The sequence below is a fragment of the Tribolium castaneum genome, chromosome 1 (genome assembly GCF_031307605.1).
Source record: "Tribolium castaneum strain GA2 chromosome 1, icTriCast1.1, whole genome shotgun sequence".
Classification (NCBI taxonomy): domain Eukaryota; kingdom Metazoa; phylum Arthropoda; class Insecta; order Coleoptera; family Tenebrionidae; genus Tribolium; species Tribolium castaneum.
The window spans coordinates 7501990-7524779 of record NC_087394.1 but is presented as its reverse complement, the minus strand read 5'-3'; the positions used below and the strand labels follow the sequence as shown (position 1 = coordinate 7524779).

The 22790-nt window shown below is 29.0% G+C and overlaps 1 protein-coding gene across 1 annotated transcript in view; it reads right to left on the bottom strand.

Annotated features, from left to right (window-relative positions):
* The window catches only part of LOC103312472 (uncharacterized protein), a 35206-nt gene that overhangs the window by 4551 nt on the left and 7865 nt on the right, over positions 1–22790 (bottom strand). The window contains exon 2 of the mRNA XM_008193167.3: positions 488–846. Coding sequence (XP_008191389.1) covers positions 488–846 — 359 coding nt within the window. The remainder of the gene's footprint in view (positions 1–487; positions 847–22790) is intronic.

The window sequence follows — 22790 nt, the reverse complement described above, 5'->3', positions numbered from 1 at the left end:
TCAGTTGTAAAACATGGAATATTTTTTGGAGGCAAGCTCGAAGAGTGGATGCATTAGTTAAATACAGAATTTTTTTTACGAATTATGGTTGGGTTGGGTAAAGCGATTCTTGCAGAGGTCAATTTAAGCTAAATGTTCTGTTGCCTCTGCTTGAAATATACATTTTTGAATTATCAATATCCAAGTTTAAAAAAATCAAAATAACTTTGTAAAATTTGAAAAAAAAAACAAAAATTTACATGAAATAGGTTGTAGGTTTGCAGCGGGGAAAAGTCATAATACGCTGCCAGATAATAATCAATCAACATCAGTGTAAAAAAATAAGAACATTAAGAACATTTCCAATTGATTTATAAGAACCATAATATACTCTTCAAGAATATCTTGAAGTTAGAAATGCTAACGCATTATCTTTATTGATTTTTGTCAAATTTAAAGGTCTTACAAAACTTTTATAAATGTTATGGACAAGAATATAATTATTTACCACGTGAAATCGCGGAACATTGAATAATCGTCGTTGGAGTTGAGTGTATCACTTTGCCCTGCAACAATTTGGTGTTCACTTTTCGACCTAGGGACCGTTTGTTTCGAGTTTAATCGATGTCCTAAAAGTTCCAAGTTCCGGTGTGCCTTTTCCAGAAAGGACACAACCTGTTTCATCACTGCTTTGTACATTTCTCGACTCTTCTCCACCTCCTTTAGTTGCCACTGCAAAGTGCTCACTTTCGACTGCTGGACAATATTTTCAACAGGAATTTCGGAAATCCGGCTTGAGCAAATGGAAGTCCTTCTACTATTGCTAACGCTACTGTAGGACAGCCGTCGAGCATCATCTGACGAATTCTGAAAAAAAAAACGAAACTATTAGAACAACCGTCAAGGTAAAATAAATGACACTTTCTTCATTTTGTTGGTCGTTTTTACGTACGATCTAGTCTAGTGCACCTGACTTTCTCTAGACTTTGTCAAAATCAAAGACCAAATACTGAATGGGGAAAATACGAGAGGCATTGAACGCAGCCGTTTGAAGCGCTTCCCACGCATGTAAACACGAATATTTTCGAGTGTTGAAACAACGAGCAAAAAGATTCTTCTGCATTCCTGGTTATTTACGGATCTTCGAAAGCATCATCAACAGTGGCTTATTTTCACTTGTTCGTTTTGAATTGCAAAATGAGACGAGGGAGTGGCGCTTTGATAACTGAAGTGCAATTTTTTCGTGATGTAACAGTTGTTTAACAATTTACCTTCACTTCGTGAGCTCCCATTTTTCAGCGCGTGATTCATACCTGCAGCCAGATCTTCAATTCGAAAATAAGGCAATATGTTCCTGAAGGCCACGAATTTCAGGACACGCCCAAACTCATTTTACAATTATTATTCCGTTGCTATATTCCATTAACATTTTTAATGTTGTAGCGGTCGGTAATCACATTCTTTCTCAGAGTTATGGATATTAGCTTATCGTACACTTGATTTACAATAAGGGCGAATAGCCTTTTTAATAAGTAAGTGTTAATTATCGGCCAGGTGTAATATTTTTCAATGATTATCTTCCTTTACCTGTCTAATATTAATTACTTGAGAATGTTGGAGATAAATGCACCTGCTACAATAAGATTATGCATTACATGGATGGGTGAGTACTTTTGAGAATTCAGATTTTAATTAGTTCACTCGAACTGAGTGAGTCTGCAAAGAGCATTTTTACTGCATTTCAAAAATTTTAATAATTTCCTATTAAATACCTAAGTAACTTTTTTCCCTATGTTTGTAAATTTTTTTGCAATTTCTTGTTATTAAAATTAATTAACTAATTAAAAAATGTTATTTCTTACGTCATTTTAAAACAAGAGATATTGTTTTGGTACTAAATAATAACTAAATAAAAATTAGTCAACGAAATTTTGGAAGAGATAGAATAGCATACCTAAATTAAAGTTTATTTAATTAATATTTATTATAGGCAACAGTAGAAATATTTTGAATAAATTGAAATGCACAGGCGACACTTTTCAGAAACAATAAATCGGCAAGGAGTAGATATTTTCTGTATCTTTTTTTCACAATTCCTTCTAATAGAAATTAATTCATTAATTAATAAAGCAATTAAAAAAATATAAAAAATATAAGTAAATTTAATTTTCAGGGTAGCGACATTTTTTTAACCATTTCTTACACTTATTGTTTTTAATTACAAAGATTGCAGAAAAATTCTGAAAAATGCACTGTAGACATGCACAGAGACAAAAATAAAAACTAAAACACGCTTTTCATAAAGTCTGCTAAAAGTGCACTTTTTCTGTGTCTGTATAATTTTTCTTAAAAAAAAATTCATTCATTATTTAATTAATTAACAACTAATAATTTTGATTAGCATTGCTGTAAAAAAAAATAAAAAAAAAATATTAAATTCAAAAAATTTAAGTAAACGTAATTTTCGGTATAAAGACATTTTTTTTAATATTTCTTGCTCAAATTACTTTTAATTAGATCTCAAATATTTATTGTAAAGATTATAGGAGAATTCTAAAACAAAACATCCACAGAGAAAAAATTAAGTATTTAATACAAACGCTTTTCAGAAACAGTCTGCTACTACTATACTTTTTCTGTATTTTTTTTCTAATTAATTAACTAAAATCTAATTAATTTACTTAGTATTATTAAGTCGTTTCAATGTTGTTTTGTATAAAAAACATAAAAATATAGCGCTAGCCATAAACTAAATAATTAAAAAAAAGTATAAAAAAATTCAAGTAAACGTAATTATCGGGTTAGCGACAATTTTTTGTATTTCTTGCTCAAATTATTTTTAATTAAGAATCTAATTTTTATTGTAAAGATTGCAGAAAAACTCTGAAAAAATTAAATATTTATTAATACAAACGCTTTTCAGAAAGAAAGTTTGCTAGAAATATATTTTTTTCTGTATCTTTTTTCTACATTTCTTTTACTTAGTATGTATGATGTCGTTTCAATATTGTTTTGTATAAAATAACAAAAATATTGGCGCTAACTCTAAATTAAATAATTAAAAATTATAAAAAAATTCATGGGACAATTTTTTTAATATTCCTTGCTCAAATTATTTTTAATTAGGTCTCTAATACTTGTTGTATAGTTTGTAGAAAAATATTAAATAAAATCACATGCACAGAAAAAAAATATTTAACACAAACGCTATTCAGAAACAGAGTTTTCAAGGAGTATACTTTTTCTGTATCTTTTTTCTACATGTCCTTCTAATCGAAGTTAATAAATTGGTTATTTCATTAACAACGAATTACTTTACTTAGTAAGTATTAAGTTGTTTCAATCTTGCTTTGTGTAAAGAACATAAAAATATTAGCGTTAGCACTAAATTAAATAATTAAAAAATTATAAAAGATTCAAGTGAACGTAATTTTCGGAATAGCGACAAAGTTTTTTTAAATATTTCTTGCTCAAATTATTTTTAATTAGGTCTCTAATATTTATTGTAAAGATTGTGAAAAAATTCTGAAAAAAATCACATGCACAGAAATATTGGCGCTAACCCTAAATTAAATAATTAAAAAATTATAAAAAAATTCAAGTAAACTTAAATTTTCGGGAGTGACTTTTTTTAAATATTTCTTGCCAAAAATTATTTTTAATTAGGTCTCTAATATTTATTGTAAAGTAAAAAATTCTAAAAAAAATTACATGCAAAGAGAAAAAATTAAGTATTTAATACAAACGCTTCTCAGAAACAATGTCCTTTTTCTGTACTTTTTTCGACAATTCCTTCTAATCGAAATCAATTAATTATTTAATTGAAGTACTTCTTGTTGGATTTTCTTGGCGTGGAAACAATTAACAAAAACCCAGTTTAAATTTACATAGTATGTATTAAGTTGTTTCAATGTTTTTTTGTGTAAAAACATAAAAAGGTAGGCGCTAGCCCTAAATTAAATAATTAAAAAAGTAGCAAAAAATTTAAGTAGGTAAACGTGAGTTTCAATATAACGACAGTATTTTTAAATATTTCTTGCTGAAATTATTTTTAATTAAGTCGCTAATATTTACTGTATAGATTGTAGAAAAATTCTACAAAATCTCACATGCATAGATAAAAAATGTATGTAAGTACCTAGTTAATGACAAACACTGATCTCTGTGTGATTGTTAGTTTTTGAAATATACTTATAAAAAAATATTTTAATTATTTAATAAATTAATTGTTAATGACATTAACACATGGCCAACGAAAAAATACTTTTAGTAGACTCACTCTGTACATTTTGTCACATTGGATGCAACTACTATGTTACAGACAATTAGAAAGTTATGATTTACTTTACACGCATACTTAGTTACCACATTTACGAGTTGAATAATGATTATTATTCATCTACTATTACTGTTATTACGTTCAGTAAAATATTACAATTGTATTACAATGTTATGATTTAATACTTCCGCAACTTATTGAAATCTTTTGATTTCCAATTTGTAAGCAAACATTTCTAAAATAACAATTGTATTATTTAAACAAACAAAGAGAGGAAAAACTTATCTCCCAGCAAAGTCAAACAAAGACCAGAATTTTATTTGCAAATTGATTTCATGTTTCGGAAAAAAAATTCTTAATTTTGATTTCTGATCGAATGATTTTTCTCCTTAACGCTTGATGGCCACAGAGAAAAGATACCTTTTCCGCAGAGGTAAAATCTTTCTGTGTGTATCATTATCAGTTGCAGTTTTCTTGCGGAACGTATGTGCTAATGCCCTAAACATGAAAGAGAAAGTTGCGTTAATAAAATTATAGCAAAAACGCTACTTCCTGCTGTACCTCGTTCATATCGATAAAAATGTAAAGACAGTCGCAAAAATTTCGGCCTTAATTGGGCGAGCCCGTTACAGTAACGTAATTTGAAGAAGATTCTGCGTTTATCTGCACGATACGAATAAAATACCATGTAAGTCATAACTATTTATACCAAACTGTAAATATTAACGGAATTCTTGACATCGGTGACATACCAGCTCTTAGACAAGAAGAACGATTCGTACAAATATTTTTGACGGGTCGGTAAATTACAAAGCACATGAGTAAGTACACTATAAACGCAAGTCGTTAATTCATACAAGCAATCTGCAATTAGTTTTGTCTTTACGATGTGTGTATAACAGAACTGAAACAACCGTTCGAAGACAATCGGATTCACTGTACTTTACTGTTTTTTGGAATTAAACGGCTCTATGTCGTTGGGTTAGTTTCAATTTATTGTCCTGATGATGACAACTAGGTTGGAGAAACACGTGTCGGCGCTAATGAACACTTTGTTTCTTTTCTTTGATTGATTAAAACAGCTAAAAAATTTAATGCATGCTGTAAAAAGACCGAAATGTCTTTATTTTTCTCGTTACATGTCAGGTAAATTATATTAAATGAGAAGACAGCAATGCCGTATATATCAGACGGCATATTTGCATAATGAGATCGAGCTATCCACTCATTGCAACAGAAATGTTGTTTCGAGATTATTTCTTGTGTTAAATAACATTACAAAGTATATTTAATAATTTTTCTATTTTATTTTGGAAGGTCACGAGACGAAGTCGAGTGTCGTAATTATTTTTAAGCGAATTAGACAGACTGACTTCTCTAAGGGCTACAGTAGAAACAAACTTCTAAAGTAGCTAGAGCTTTAATCGACTATTTTGGGTTCACCTAAATTATTTTCGAAATGGCTGGGCTTCCGAAACCTCGAGAAATTGGCGCCAATTTTAAAATTTTAAACAGTCTACACATTTTTATTGCATTTTAGAATTCACTTTCTCAAACTGAGTAAAATTTACCCAAGTAGTTGGTATTTATCTGTCATAGTTTTTGATATATGTAATTTTTTTGTAAAAAATTTCATTTTACAGGACTTTAAATAACTTTATTTAAAATACCACAGCCCTTGAACCCTTTGCGATACGTGAATATTTTTTTTGCATTCAATAACCAAAGGTTTGAAGAGCTTTCTGGAATTTTCAAAATTGTCAACTGTCAAAATTCAAGGCTAATATGATTTTTTCAAAATGGCTATCAAAAAACGGCTATAACTCAGTTTTTTCAAATGGAACAACCTTATTTTCTTAACGGCAATCGAAAGAACATCGACATTTGTGGTGACTTTTATTAACATGTCCTATAACTATATCTTAAAGTTTTTGATATAATCAGAAAAAACAAATTTTTCTTTGTAATTTTCATCGTTAATCAAGTAGGTCTTGCAAAATGATTAACAATTGTCAAACATCAATATTTTATTTAGTTTTTAGCTGATTTATTATCGAATAAGCAGTAAAACAATAATATTTAATTATGACTTAGTGACTTAGTGAATTATGTAAAGTGACTTATTAATCTAACTTCGAATTTTAAACTTTTTTAATGAAAATAGTGGACACATCGAAAATTTGTTTTAATTAATGGCACAAATTGATCGCATTTTTCCAAAGTGTACTCGATTAAAAATGAAAATAATGAGTTAAAATTCCGAATTTTGTGATTATTTCAAAAACTGTAAAAGATGGATATAGAAGATGGTAATAAATATCTCCATAGAAATCGATGTTCTTTTGATTGCCATTAAAAAAACAAGGTCATGTCATTTAAAAAAACTGTGCTATAGTTATTTTTTGATCATCATTTTCAAAAAATCATAGTAGCCTTGCAATTTGACATTTGACAATCCTGAAGATTTGAAACAACCCTCAGAGCCTTTGGTTATTAAATTCTATAAGAATTATTTATTTATTCGAAGTGTTCAAGAGCTGTGATATTTTAAATAAACCCCTGAAAATAAAAATTTCAACAAAAAAATTAAAATATGTCAAAAACTATGACAGATATGTACCAACAACTAGAGTACATTTTATTCCGTTTCAAAAAACAAATTCAAAAATACAATAAAAATAGGTGGTTACCATTTAAAATTTTAAAGTTAACGCTAATTTCTGATCGTTCCAATGACTTAGTGAATTATGTAAAGTGAGTTATTAGTCTAACATCGAATTTTAAATTTTTTTAATGAAAATAGTGGACAAATCGAGAATTTCTTTTAATTAATGGCAAAAATTTATCGCATTTTTCGAAAGTGTACTCGATTAAAAATGAAAATAATGAGTTAAAATTCCGATTTTTGTGATTATTTCAAAAACTGTCAGAGATAGATGTAGAAGATGTTAATAAATATCTCCATAGAAATCGATGTTCTTTTGATTGCCATTGAAAAAACAAGGTCATGTCATTTAGAAAAAACTGTGCTATAGTTATTTTTTGATCATCATTTTCAAAAAATCATAGTAGCCTTGCAATTTGACATTTGACAATCTTGAAGATTTGAAACAACCCTTAGAGCCTTTGGTTATTAAATGCTATAATAGGTGGTTACCGTTTCAAATTTTAAAGTTAACGCTAAGTTCAGAAATTTTGAAAATAATTCATTTGAACTCAGAATGGTCGATTTAAATCATTAACAAAATGTCAAATCTCTAGCTATATTACAAGTTGAAAAGTTTCTAATGTAGGTAATAAAAGAATAACCCTGTATGTAACAAAACTATGGAACTAAAATTCTTCAGTACAGCCAACATAATGAAGTTGAAAAGTTTCTAATGTAGGTAATAAAAGAATAACCCTGTATGTAACAAAACTATGGAACTAAAATTCTTCAGTACAGCCAACATAATTTCAGATTCATTAGCCGCACATTTAATTCGAAGTAGAATTAATTATTTAAATCATCATCTGTCGTATTACGAAACTATTACGGTAAAAGTAGTGTTGTAAAAATTGATTTTATCTTTTATGCTTCGTCTTGAAGTGCCTTCAAAGTGTGTGACGTCAAAGGCTGAAAGGTAATTGGCATAAAATTCGATTTACGCTATAACCTACTTGAAGAAATATGGTTAAGCTTTTCATTGTAGAAAATTCAATTTGGTTCACTTCTATTTGTGAACAAAATCTTGTGGATATCCGGAGTGCTTGTAATCAACTTAATTTAGTGAAACGTCATGCTGTAATACTTTCTTAGATAATGTAGGGACGAAAATAGGCACAAAAAAATTACCGAAATTAATTATATAGTGAGCATCAAAGATAGAAGCAGCAAATAGAACAGTCAGGACACGATGACTTATTGCTTCATTGTAATTAGGCGAAGCCACTTTTAAAAATACAAAAATGTTTCACTTTTACCAACGAAGACATGCTTTAATATCATTATTTCCGGAATGCTTAATTATCCGAACGCAAAATGAGTCACGCTAAGTTATTATATTTTGTTATTAAAGCGTTCAAACTTTAAGTAAAGGCCCAAGCAATTATATAGATGATGTGATGATGATACTGTCCTTGCTCGAACTTAGAAAAAATGAATTTCGTTTAATAATTCCAAAAAACATGAGTAAATATTATGTACTAAATAATAATTGCGAATATAATTTAAAAAGCTGTTTTATTGAAAAATCAAGAATGAAAAAATACGTTATTAATAAAAGTTATGTGTTCTTTAATTTTTAAAAATGTTAGAAATGAAAAAAATACAAAGTTACAAAAAGTTTGTTTAGTTTTACTGTGTAATACCATTGCTAATAAAGAAAAAAAAGAAGCGTCTACAAAGAAGTAACTCTATGGACTAACAAAAACAATCTGAACCATTTGGCAAATGTTCGAATTTAGTCCAACGTGACTTTTATTAGAAAATGTAGAGTTGCATAAATTAAAAGTGAAGGGGTTTAAGCAAAAATTTTGCGGCCTTAACATGAAAATACAGTTTCTTACCATGTTAACAAGGTTTTATCGGTATTAATGGAATTATCAAACACTCTAATAGCTTAATCAAAACTTTAGTAGTCAAAGCATAAAAAAGAGTATGTAATATATCATTGGTGGCGAAATTACTAAATATTAGTCAAGACACAAAAATTTTCATAAAAAACTAAATGTATAATTAAGCGTAAATACTCTCTTTGTTTAAAAATTACACGGTTGCTACACAGTAGCTATACTTGGTGGTACAAAAATATATAATATGTATTTACTTAACCGAAGAAAATTTAATTTGCATAGTTTAGTAACCTGCAACCTTAGACAAAAAACTAAATAAAACATCAAATTAATGAGCCGTCGCCTAGAAGGTTAATACACTCCTTAAATAGTAGTAAAAGATGCTTATTTTTTGTAATTGCAAACAATGGATTTCCGATTACAAATTAAACTGTCAAAGGGTAAATTCAATGATCTTAAGGATGTAATAAAAATAATTAAAAAAAAACATTATAGCATCTAAAGTATCAAGTTGTTTTTATTTTTGGAACATTTGTCACCATCTTTCAGTGTATTAACTCGCCTATACAGAGTGTATCAGAAATACGTGTCTTAATTTTAACAAGTAACAGAGCTCAACAAATAAATCATCTTTTCTATTTGTAAAAAATTCGCAAATTTACTTATAATTTGGAAAAAGATAACATACTGAAACACGTACCTGCCTATGGGTACAAAAAAAAGAGAGCCGAATTATTTTCGTTGTGATAGAAACGGACAATTTAAACAATTTAAAACAACAATGACAATTGTTGCTATGAATACAAATTAATTATTAAACACTGACCGGCTCGTTTGCACAAAAGAAAGGAGAAAAACAGTGAAAATTATAAAAAAGAATTTTACAAAATGTTATATAGAAAAGTTGTTGTATTTGATGAGTTTTATTACGTGTTAAAATTAACACACGTATTTCTGATACACCCTGTATGCAACCATGGCAAAAAATGCCAAAATAAAAAAAAATCTAATATTTCTCAAATAAGTCTGGTTCAAATGAATAATTCATAAAATCATATAGCACCATAATTTATAGTTTTTTTTAATTCAACTATTTTTGGAACAATCTGTGGGTCTTAAGAACTTTATCTAGTAAACAAAGTAAAGTAAAAAAACTGTTACTTGCAGAAAAAAATATTCCTTTAGACACATGAAACAAGAATTTATAATACACTATGTAAAAAATATTCTCAAGAAAAAAATTTCTTCTCTACCAAAGAATAATACAAAAAACGACAAAATTATGTGAAAAAACAACTTACATAGAACACAGTATAAAAATAGTAACAGAATAATTGTAATTATAACATGTAGGTATTTGTAAAATTGTAAGGACTATAAGGACTGGTTTATAAAAGTGTCAGTAATTTAATCCGCTATTAAATACGTGACCACGTGACCAAATTGAACCAATTTCATTGGTCCATTCGCGTTGTTAACTTTTAACAACGAATTAAAATTTAATGAAGCATTCTATAAATCGGCCCTTACTGTTTTAAAAACAAAATGCAAAACATGGTTTGCTCCATTGAAAAATGAGACTTATTGAGTTTCTCATTTAAATAAATGATGAATTAAGTTAGATACAATACAAGCATGAAACATGTTGCAAACTGTTTTTTATTGTCACATTTTTTCAATAAGAGAAGCATATTAGATACTAATAGTTTTACTCCCAAAAATGGTACAAAAAATTGATTAAAATAGAAAACGTACTACCGGTTTATAAAAAGCTTTGTTAATATTTAATTCGTTGTTAAAAGTTAACAACGCGAATAGACTAATCAAATTGCTTCAATTTGGTCACGTGATCAGTTAATCACGCATTTAATTGCGAATCTGCAGATCACGTGACCAAACTGAACCAATTTCATTGGTCCATTCGCGATGTTAACTTTAAACAACGAACTAAAATTTAATGAAGCTTTCTATAAACCGGCCCATAATGGTTTAATATTCTGAAAATCATGAACAAAGAGTCAAAGAATTATAATTTATTTTTAATAAGCTCATTAGTTTATGGTAGGGTTTATTACAAGCAACATTTTCGATTGTTTGGGGATCACTTTTTAGGAAAGGACAAGCTTCAGAAGCCCAGATTAAGATAACACCTACTTATGATTGGAATAAAAGGATTAACAGGTAAGAACTACTTAGAGGAGTGACAATAGTATTTACACAAACCAGGTAGTTTTAAGATGCTACAAAAGAAAAGTAAGAATTCGGCATACTTGGAAGTAAGTAATCTCTGACCGAAATAATTATTCGGCAAAAGAATCAGAAAATATTTGCCATAGCGCAAAAACTTCCTCGATTAATTTATTATGTAACAGAAAATAGAACATGAAGTGATATTATTTAACTATAGTCTCAAATGACAAAAATAACATCTTTATCGGGCTATTTTGGTGGTTATTGTCAAAATATTCTTCAGAAATGCTTAACATGTTTTCAAAAAGTAATCCTCAACGAGTTGAAAAAAAACACAAAAATTGTAAAATTCCCAAACTTTGTTGGTCCCCAAATGTAGACAATTTTAACGAAACAGTTACGTTTTTGTATTAAAAACGTGCTAAATGCAAAAAGTGACAAATGTTATTTCGACCCAATTATAGATGATTCTTCAGCTCGGCTTATTTAGGTAACTAATTCAAAAGTTGAAAAAAATTAGGAGCAACTCTTTTTCGACCCAATTTTGTCATTTTTCAGCTTATTTTTGATAAAATTACGCTTAAGAACAAACGAAATCGAATGAAAAACGAACCAAATTAAGTGAAATAAATAAAATTAATATTGATTTCAATCATATTTGGTGACTTGTGCTCCTGTTTTAGTAAAATTTTCCAAAAGAAAAAACTTAAAAATTACAAATTATTTCAGTCAATTTCGTTGATACTTCAGTTTAGTTTGAATAAAATGGCAATATTTTCGTTTTTAGCTAAAAAACTCAAAAGACAAAAATTGTGTAATTATTTATTTATTTTGGTAATTGGTCGATTTGTTGTAAACGTAAAATTTTGAGTGAAAAACAGAACATAATTTTCGATCAAATATTGCAGTTTCTCGGGTTATTTTGACGAAGTTTAACTCGAAAAACACTAACATCAATTTCCATTTATTTTTTGCTTTTTAGATGTATTTTGACCAGTTGTTGCAAAATAATTCAGTCTCTAAAAAAGATACCCAATTTTGATCAAATTCAGTAATTTTTAACTAAATTTTACGTAAATTGTTCGGAAAAAAATTGCCTTTACCTCAACAAGACTCAAAGAAGGCTTTTAACACCTTATTGTAACTTCAATTTTTGTATAATTAGACTACTTTTCGGACTGTTTAAAAAATTAGGGAATATGTACTTGTGTTTTTGACTGAGAGCATGTGCAAAAAATTAAAAATAAAATAATTTTAGATGTAAGATAATTTTTCAAGCCTCTTTACGAAATTTCGGAAAAAAATTGAAATTTTAGTTCTAAAAATGCTCGATAAAGGCAGAAACAATATTACTTTTCATCTCGTTGAAAGCTGGCTGAAATCACCTCTTTAAGAAAAGTTTTATAAAAAAATATTTTTATCCCAAAAACTTGGTGAAATTTCGGTTTGTTTTTTCCAAAAGAAAAGCTTCAGAAGCCAGATTAAGATAACACCTATTTATGATTGGAATAAAAGATATAACAGGTAAAAACTACTTAGAGGAGTGACAATAGTATTTACACAAAGCAGGTAGTTTTAAGATGCTAGAAAAGAAAAGTAAGAATTCGGCTTACTTGGAATAAGTGATCTCTGGCCGAAATAATTATTCGGCAAAAAATCAGAAAATATTTGCAATAGCGCAAAAACTTCCTCGATTCATTTATTATGTAACAGAAAATAGAACATTATTTAACTATAGTCTCAAAACAAAACTTTCAGCACTGTATGAGAACATACTTCGTCAAATCTTCGTTCTAATTAGCATGTGATTCAAATACAACAAAGTAACAATATAATATTACCCAGTGATCCTTATGTAAGTTTTTTGCAATTTCTGGCAACTTTTATTATAGAAATTTGCTGTGGCATTATATTCCAAAAATCATAAACAAAAACTAATAACACAGCTCGGACCATAATACAAAATAATGTGGATGTAAATTATAACTCCACTGTTAATAACATCTAATTAAATTTGGAGAGTAAATTGCATGACAAAATAAGGAAAGAAAAGCACTAACAACACAATTACTCGAAAAAATGCTCCTGCTCTCACAGATTTTATTGGCTCATTGTGCGCTTGCCAAAGCTGTAATAAATAAATTTTAATTAAAAGTCTGCACACAACATATGAGACAACCATGAATTGGTTATTGTGAAGTTGTTAAAATTCCCAACTTTCCACTTTAGAAAATTATTTGACCACCCCAACAAATTTCGTGACCAGAAATATTCGCATGACTAAGTTCAAGGCTGTTGGGGGTCATGGTGATTTATCATGAAGTAAGGTAGAATACATGCGGACGATCTACCTGAGATAAATGACCATCTTGATGCGGTCCCAACATTCCAAACAATGTCGAATGTCACAGCGGTTTCGTGTTCTGGAGGTGACCAACTTCTCGCTTTTACAATTAAAAATAAATTAGTGGTTTTTGCCTTAATATTTTTATGATGAGCAACAAAATCAAGCAAATGTAGAGTAAACTTGGCACGTTTTGTGTCCATAATACAATAACGCACTAGTAATTATTTTCAATTCAATCAAGTTTCTTAAGATAAAATCACAGCATTGAAACCCTTTAACGGTAATTGTGAGAGGTTCTAATAATGAGATTCATACATCGGGAGAAGCGTGACGCATTTGTTTCCATTGTCCTTTTGATTAAGAATATTTTAGTATAGGAGGTCTTTTCATTCTTTTCGGTCCTGTTACTTGCATTCTTGCATAATATATACGGGCAAAATAACACAGCTTGCCTTTAATTTCGAAAATTATAACATAATAAATAACGATTAACAGGTAACCACGAAGTGGAGGAAGTATAAAATTAATTGTACAGTCACCCAAAATGAAAATAACACATCCTGTCACAAATCATCAGAGGTCTTAAAATAGTTTTGAGAGGAGTTCGACATTTCGTTAACGTTTTTTGTATAATTGTTACGTGTAGGATTTTTGTTTTTTTTTGTTGGTAATGGTTAGTTACATAAATGACAAAACAACAAAAAAAAATTTAATACAATAAATAAAATAAAAATAAAATTAATAAATTAATTTTTGCGAAACAGTTACGTTTTTGCATTAAAAACGTGCTAAATGCAAAATGTGACAAATGTTATTTTGACCCAATTATAGATGATTCTTCAGCTCGGCTTATTTAGATAACAAATTCAAAAATGTGTTTAAAAAAATTGAAAAAATTAGGAGCAACTCGATCTAATTTTGTCATTTTTCAGCTTATTTTTGATAAAATTACGCTTAAGAACAAAGGAAATCGAGTAAAAAACGAACCAAATTAAGTGAAATAAATAAAATTAATAATGATTTCAATCATATTTAGTGATTTGTCCGCCAGTTTTAGTAAAATTTTCCAAAAAAAAAAAACTCAGAAAGTAAATCACTTAAAAATTACAAATTATTTCGATATTTCGGTCAATTTCATTGATTCTTCGGTTAAGTTTGAATAAAATGGCAATATTTTCGTTTTTAGCTAAAAAACTCAAAAGACAAAAATTGTGTAATTTTTTATTTAATTTGGTAATTTTTCGATTTGTTCTAAACGTAAAATTTTAAACATAATTTCCGATCTAATATTGCGGTTTCTCGAGTTATTTTGACAAAGTTTAACTCGAGAAAATTTAATATCAATTTCCATTTATTTTTTGCTTTTTAGATATATTTTGAAAAGTTGTTGCAAAATAATTCAGTCTCTAAAAAAGATAGCCAATTTTGATCAAATTCAGTAATTTTACTTAAATTTTACGTAAATTGTTCGAAAAAAGAACAATGTCTTTACCTCGCAAGACTCTAGAAAGGCTTTTTAACATCTTTGTAACACCCATTTTTGACTTTTCGATCTGTTTATTAAAAAAAAGAAATATATATGTTTTTGTCAGAAAACATGTGCAAAAACTAAAAATTAAATAATTTTGAATGTAAATTGATAATTTTTCAAGTCCCTTTAAAAAAATTCGAAAAAATAAAAGCAGAAACAATATTACTCTTCACCAAAATTTATTGTTGTAAAAAGTTCTCGTGTAATAAATAAATCTCTCGTTGAAAGGTGGTTGAAATCACCTCTTTACGGGAATTTTTTCTAAAAAAGAACTTATTTTATTTCAAAAAACGCAGAATTCACAGTCTTTGGTCTAACATGGTAAAACTTTTAAAATTTTAAGGGATACTGCCTGTAAACCGTATCAAATCATTCGGAAAAGGAAAAAAAGGTTTTATTCGTCTAAAAGTGATTTTTCACTCAGTTTCTCGCAAGAAACTGAGAATAGTTTGAATAAAATGGCAATTAGTTTGAATAAAATGACAATATTTTCGTTATTAGCTAAAAAACTCAAAAGACAAAAATTGAGTAATTTTTTATTTATTTTGGTAATTTGTAGATTTGTTCCAAACGTAAAATTTTGACTGAAAAACAGAACATAATTTTCGATCAAATATTGCGGATTTTCGTGTTATTTTGACGAAGTTTAACTCGAGAAAAGCTAACATCAATTTCCATTTATTTTTTGCTTTTTAGATGTATTTTGACAAATTGTTGCAAAATAATTCAGTCTCTAAAAAAGATAGGATGGCCAATTTTGTTCAAATTCAGTAATTTTTAATTAAATTTTACGTAAATTGTTCGAAAAAAAACATTGTCTTTACCTAGCAAGACTCTAAAAAGGCTTTTTAACACCTTTGTAACACCCATTTTAGGATACTTGGGTGACTTTTCGGTCTGTTTAGAAAAAGAAAGAGATATATTTATGTTTATGGCAGAAAACATGCGCAAAAAATTGAAAATTAAATAATTTTGGATGTAAATTGATAATTTTTCAAGTTCCTTTTAAAAAATTTTGAAATAGTAAAAGCAAAAATAACATTACTCTTGACCAAAATTTGTTGTTGTAAAAAGTTCTTGTGCAAAAAAAAGAGAAATATTTATGTTTTTTGCAGAAAACACGAGTAAAAACTTAAAAATTAAATAATTTTGGATGTAAATTGATAATTTTTCAAGTTCCATTTAAAAAATTTCGAAATAGTAAAAGCAAAAATAACATTACTTTTGACTAAAATTTATTGTTGTAAAAGTTCTTGTGCAATAAATAAATCTCTCGTTGAAAGGTGGTTGAAATCACCTCTTTAAGGGAATTTTTTCTAAAAAAGAACTTATTTGATCTCAAAAACGCAGAATTCACAGTCTTCGGTCTAACTTGGTAAAACTTCGGTTTGTTTTTTCCAAAATTTTAAAGAATACTGCCTGTAAATCGTATCAAATCATTCGGAAAAAGAAAAAAAAAGGTATTATTTGCCTAAAAGTGATTTTTCACTCAGTTTCTCGCAAGAAACTGAAAATATAACTTCAAACACGTATTTACTTGCTTGAAGAATGTAAAAAATTTGTTAATTTAATTAGATGTAAGATAATTTTTCGAGCCTCTTTACGAAATTTCGGAAAAAAATTGAAATTTTAGTTCTAAAAAGTGCTTAAATGCTCGATAAAAGCAGAAACAATATTACTTGAAATCAACCAGAAAAATTTTTCTAAAAAAATTATTTTTAACTCAAAAACTTGGTGAAATTTCGGTTTGTTTTTTCCAAAATTCTAAGAGATAACTTACTGGCTGCAAACAGTATTAAAACATTTGAAAAAAAGAAAAGGTTATATTCGTCTAAAAAGTAATTTTTCCCTCAGTTTCTCACAAGAAAGTGAGAATAGGTATTACTTCAAACACGTCTTTACTTGCTTGAGGAATATAAAAACAACACATAACACAAATAATAACAAACCTTTAGTTTTACTAGTTTTCCGGTTTATTCTTAAGAAATTGCCCTCAAAAACGAATAAAACAAATAAAAAAGCTAGTATTATCGCGCGAAATAAGGTAAAACAAAATCATTTTGAATTTGATTTTTCAGCCAGAAGACGTTGTGTTTCAACTCAAAAATAAAAAATAACATCTTTATCGGGTAATTAATTAATTAATTAATTGATTTTTGGCAAAATATTCTTCAGAAACCATTTACATTATCTCAGAATTTGACATGTTTTCGAATAGTAATCCCCACGAGTTGAAAAAAATTACCAAAATTGTAAAATTCCCAAACTTTGTTGGTCCCCAAATGTCGTGCCAGTAGAATGAGCGGTCAATGCCAGCAATTGCGAAACAGCAAGCAAAACATACCATCGTGGACAAGAACGATGTTTGCTTTGTTTTGTGGTGAATGGTAAGATAGCATATCCGTTGGTACGGTAATAAACATCTCCAACTTCCTGTAATACAAATTACCATACAACACGGCCTCCGAAAACAATGAAGCCGATGACAAAAAGCCCACCATGGAAAGTGAAAATGTAAAACATTTAATTGATAATTTGCTAGAACAAAGTGGTCGATACCTTCTTACGGTAATTTAATTGCTATTGTGGACTTAAAAGGAAATTACAACAGACCAACAGGCCTTGGTTTGTAGTACCTAGCATAATTAGAGTCATTTATTATAGTATCCATTTTTTTTTTGGTGAAGAGAAAAAAACAAGATTCCTTTTCAGTTATTAGGAAATAAATTAGCATATTTGTCGCTTGAAGGCTACAATATTTTGGGATCAACGAAATGGAATCGAATTTTTCACTTTTCCATAAATCTATTTCCGTTGAAGAAACAAACTGTGGCTTCTCGAGACGTTCAAATAAAAACTCAAACCGCCAGTCTACTTAAAAATAGAAGACATTCTTACGCATCGTTCAATCTTTATTTGCTTAAGGGGGTATTGTATCTAATTACACTGATGCAACAATGAAAATAATTTAGATTGTTTTATTATACCATTTATTATTTGTCATCGTGACGGTGAAATAGACTGTAACCAATTTCTATTTTTGCGGATATAAGAAGCAATTTTTGACAGTTTGCTTAATTCAGGCGACACGAAATTGCCAAGATTAGATTAGTCACTGCCTTTAATTGCTCGCTAAAGATTTAATCGACCGCAATCTGAAACGTGCCACAACTTTGAAATATTAATTCTGTTACGACATGCATATAGTTTAAATTTATGTTGTACAATTATTATCAAACATAATTCACTCTTTTCTTCAGCCGTTTCGATAAAAAAGTAACAAACTCAGAAATAATCAGGTGGATTTATTAGCGGTAATTACCTTACATAATAAAATAAAAATCCGCTAAGCACTTAGAATACATCTAGCACTATACAAAGTTTTCAAAAAATTGGGATACAGCTAAAAATTTTCAGAATGGTTTACCAGAGCACGTTGAAATTTAGGGAATAGTTAAAAGTGTTTAAATTCATTTGAGAACTTTTTTAAGTTTTCACCATCACTTATTTTGAAAATTCAAGGCTAGTTTGATTTTTTAATGGCACGAAAAGTCATAATTAAAAAAAACAGTTTTTTCACAATTCAGTGATGTAACATATACCCACCTTTATTTTTATTACAAGGTAAAAAAAAATCAAAAATTTAATTCTGGATTTCAGAAAAACAAAACTAAGAACTGGTTTATAGAAAGCTTTGTTACAATTTAATTCTTTGTTTAAACGTTTTTTTATTAAGATCTGTGTTTTTCGTTAAAAGTGTTATTTTAACAAATATTATTAACTTTTACTTATTTTTTGGTCAAAGTTCAAGCGGTAAAGAGCTAACTAGAGATAAAGAGAACATTTCCAAGGCTAACAAAATTTTACTTTTTTCAAAATTTTATTAATTCGATAATTTTTTTCTAAGCTTTTGATTAAAATAAGTATGCATGTGTTACACCATAGAACTCAGAAAAAAATGCTCTTCTTAAAAATATTAAATTTGATCTTTCTTGCAATTTAAAAAAAATCAAGTTGGCCTTGTATCCTCAGAACAAATGAAGGTAGAAATTTGATAAACATCTGAAATAATGAAATTTATACAGTTTTAACCATACATTCTATACACAATGAAAAACCAAGATAGGCAAAAGTGAAAATCAGCTCCTTAGGAAAAAAAAGTTATCTAATATTGATATTTTCTGAAATACAGTTGGAACAAATGTAGATGTGTACATTGAATTTGTGACTTTATAAGAATCGTTTCCAATTATTAGATCAGTAAATATCAGTAATTTATTCTTTGCACACACTTTATAAGACTTATAATCGTAGAGAGAGGAAAACCAAACGGTACTTAGATGAAAGCAGGCATAAACTAGAAAGATTAGCAATAAGATATAAAAAAGGTTAGCCTGAATAGATTATAGTGTTGGATATTAACAAGTAGTGAAAAACTGTGATACCACAGTTCTAATTTCTTGTTAATATTTTTTTATTTCAATCCATCAAAAAATCATCTTGTAAATTAAAACACCAGCAAAATGATATCGTGATCTGTTATCTAAGACAGTTCTGCTCTAAATTTAAATATACTTTTACTTAATAGAATTATCAGGGCACAGCAATACATGTAACATACATCTGATCTTGAAGCCCACAAAAATTAAAATCAAGATATTCCTAGATAATAGTTTTTCAAAAATAAAGTCTGACAAACAATCAAACAATTAAATTAAATCCTAAAGCATTCTTCTAGATTCTACATTAAAAATACTAATTATACTTAAGCAAAAGTCGCATGATTCCATAATTTTTGCTCACACTGTAAAACAAATTGTTTTTTTTCCTAATTTCTGAATTATTATCCCTAGTAAGCGGTCTAAAACATGTAACAAAATTATGCCACATATGACTACGTTGGTTATACAGAGTTAAATATTATATTTTTTCTACCCGTATAGTGCATAAATACAAACGAGCGGAAACTAAAAATATGTGTATCTGGTATTGTTCTTGTCTGCTGCTGATTATACGTATTGATATCTCAAAGTAACAATTTTAAATTAATTATAACAGTTAAGCTGAATTGCATCACCGCCTCTTACATGATCTGATAAACGATTTCATTATATGATCAGAACCCCCAGAGGGTATGCTATTCTTGATAATTTATGCCCGTGTTCGCTTTCAAGATTAAGGGAGTTTAAACAATTTAACTACACACTTGGAGGATTTATAAATTATAACGCAAAGACTTTGGCTGTTTTCACGACATAATTTAATTTATGGTATTATTAATATACGATTGATTATTTCCTCTCTATCTGCACATGCAGGTTTTCCTTGTACATTACACTCCAGAATAGTTCAAACGAGTTATTTTAAAATAAATATCACAAGTTTGTATCTTATCTCTCGATAATTAATTAGCTCAGTTTAACACGATTAAAGTTGAATGCTAAACATTGTCCTGGACTTTTCTGTTTCAGCTAATTATAATGCCGACAACAAAGAAGTTTATTAGCGAAAAGATGACGATCTAGTTTTCTTCAGCAGATAAGTGTAATTTGTTGGAGAAATCTCTTTATTGTAGTTAATTATTTAGAACTTTAAATACGTATTATGTGCAAAACACCAGTCATATTCTAAATTACCGTTCAGCTGCACAAAGAGTTTAAGGACCTCACGAGGAGATACATATGGACAATAAATTGCACAAGTTAGTTACATATACCGGGTGCTCAAAAACCGGCACACCAACTCAATGGAGTGTGGTAAAGAATTGCTTACAAATAAAGGTAAAAATAGTAAAAAAATTCTTTGTATTAAAGTTATTGATAAATAACGAATTTTAAATAAATGATATGTGGCAACGTTGTCTAACAGTCGTGATCGCAATTCAGAAATAAAATTACTAGACGCCCTCTGGTGATGACTTTTGAACTATGTCGAAAACAGTAACGAAATTCTCGTAATTCCACATTTAAAGAATTGTTTAACAATTTTGCGTGTACAGTCTTAATTACTTACATTAGAAAGAATCACTTTAAAAGTACGTGGTGGTAAATACTAGCTTTGATTTTGGTTTTTCGTGATATAAAGTGTTTATTGTTGGAACTTGAAAGTGGATAAAAAGTTAAAAAGATTTAAATTTTGATTACAAAGTGTTTGTAACAGTTGTCTAATTAAAGACTATAAGTAATAGATCACAATGAACACAAAGTTGGGCTCAAGAAACCAATAAATTAGTGTGTGAATTTTAGGTTAGAATTTTTCCACTGAAAAAATCATGAAATGCTGCGGTAAATCTACAAAACTACAATAAAGATTAACAACTGCTGATACATTTAAACGTAAATTATGCCAAAAGGTAGGCTTTTCAATGTCTTTGTAATAATTTTCCAATAAAGAAAGTGAACCAAAAAGTCATCGTTATTCGTGTTTTCCTCGTCATCTCTAATTTGTCAACATTCGTTTCTTCCACCAAAGATACAATAGTCATTCCGCATAGGGAATGTAATAATTGTGAAGCCTCAAAATTCGTACAACGCTCAAAATATCCGAGTAAACATTTTCCCGCCATTTATGGTTACTGTTTTCGACCTAGCTCAGTGGCGCCCTCAACGGTAACTTTACTTCCGTATAGAATTTGATCAACAATAAAAATAAATTATTTTTGAAACGGTTTCCTAGGAAATAATTCCCAGCGTTGGCACATCTACAAACTGTGATTTTTTTGATGATTTTTAATTTTTTTTAATTCAAAAAACTGCTAAAGTCTGATGGGAAATTTAAAAATAGTTATTCATCGTTGTGTTAGGGAACGATTACTTAGTGTGAAACATAAAAACATTAAAAAACAATGAAAACTAAAAAAGTTAACAAAATAAGTTTGTAGCTCCAGATTTTTTAAAATATGACTTTAGGAATTTTTTCAATATTTTTCCCGTGATCTACACATGCTTTTTAACAGCGTACCACTGAGTTGGTGCGCCAGTTTTTGAGCACCCTGTACGTTTTAGAAATACTATCTGTAATTACTTTGAATTAAGGTTGTAGTTTCTGAATTTCACTTTTGATTAAAAAGTGCCATAGAGTCTTGTATGTAGATTAAATGCCATGTTTTAATCCAATTTTGCAATAAAAATGAAAGTCAATTGCATTTCTATGCCAGCGAATTGCTGATTGAAATGATAGTGAACGTCCTTGCCTTCTGACAATCGATAGTTTTTTGATTGTAATTGGTATCATTACGGATTACAATGAGTGAAAAATTGCAACGAATAATAATGAGTAAACAACGACAGATATCCATTTTAGGTATTTAACCTTGTCCTTATTTTCATCCCAGGCGTTAACCGCAGCAATCTGACTCTTGCAGTCAAAATGACATGATGTAACCCAAACCCTCGAAAGGTTTGAATTACCGAGGAAGAAATACATCTCGTTGTGTTACAGATATAGGTGTGATGCATAATTAAGCTTGTGACACTTCCTGTAAAGATTTGACTTTTTTAATTGCCACCAGTCCAGGAGCAGGAAGTCGAATAAAAGCTCTGACAACCTTTCTTTTGCACCTGTCACACGCTTGAATGAAGTCTTAAGAAAAGCACTGCAAGCGTACCCGCACGCAAGAGGTGGACGACATCGGACGCTTTTTAAGCCACTAATACGCTCTAGAAGTCTTATGGACTATTTTTCACGCATTGACGCTTCTCTCAGACTTGACCATCAACTCATTTTACGTAATTTCGGTTTGTGATGTGAAAAAATCCCATGATTAAGTAGAGAGAAAACGAACCTGGATTTGTGACTCACAGCAATTTAAAATGTTGTCTCGTGTCAGTTTCAACACCTTCGAAAGTGCAATCAACTTGGGACCGTTTCTGAACGACAACAATACAACAGACACGATGCACATTTCCAAA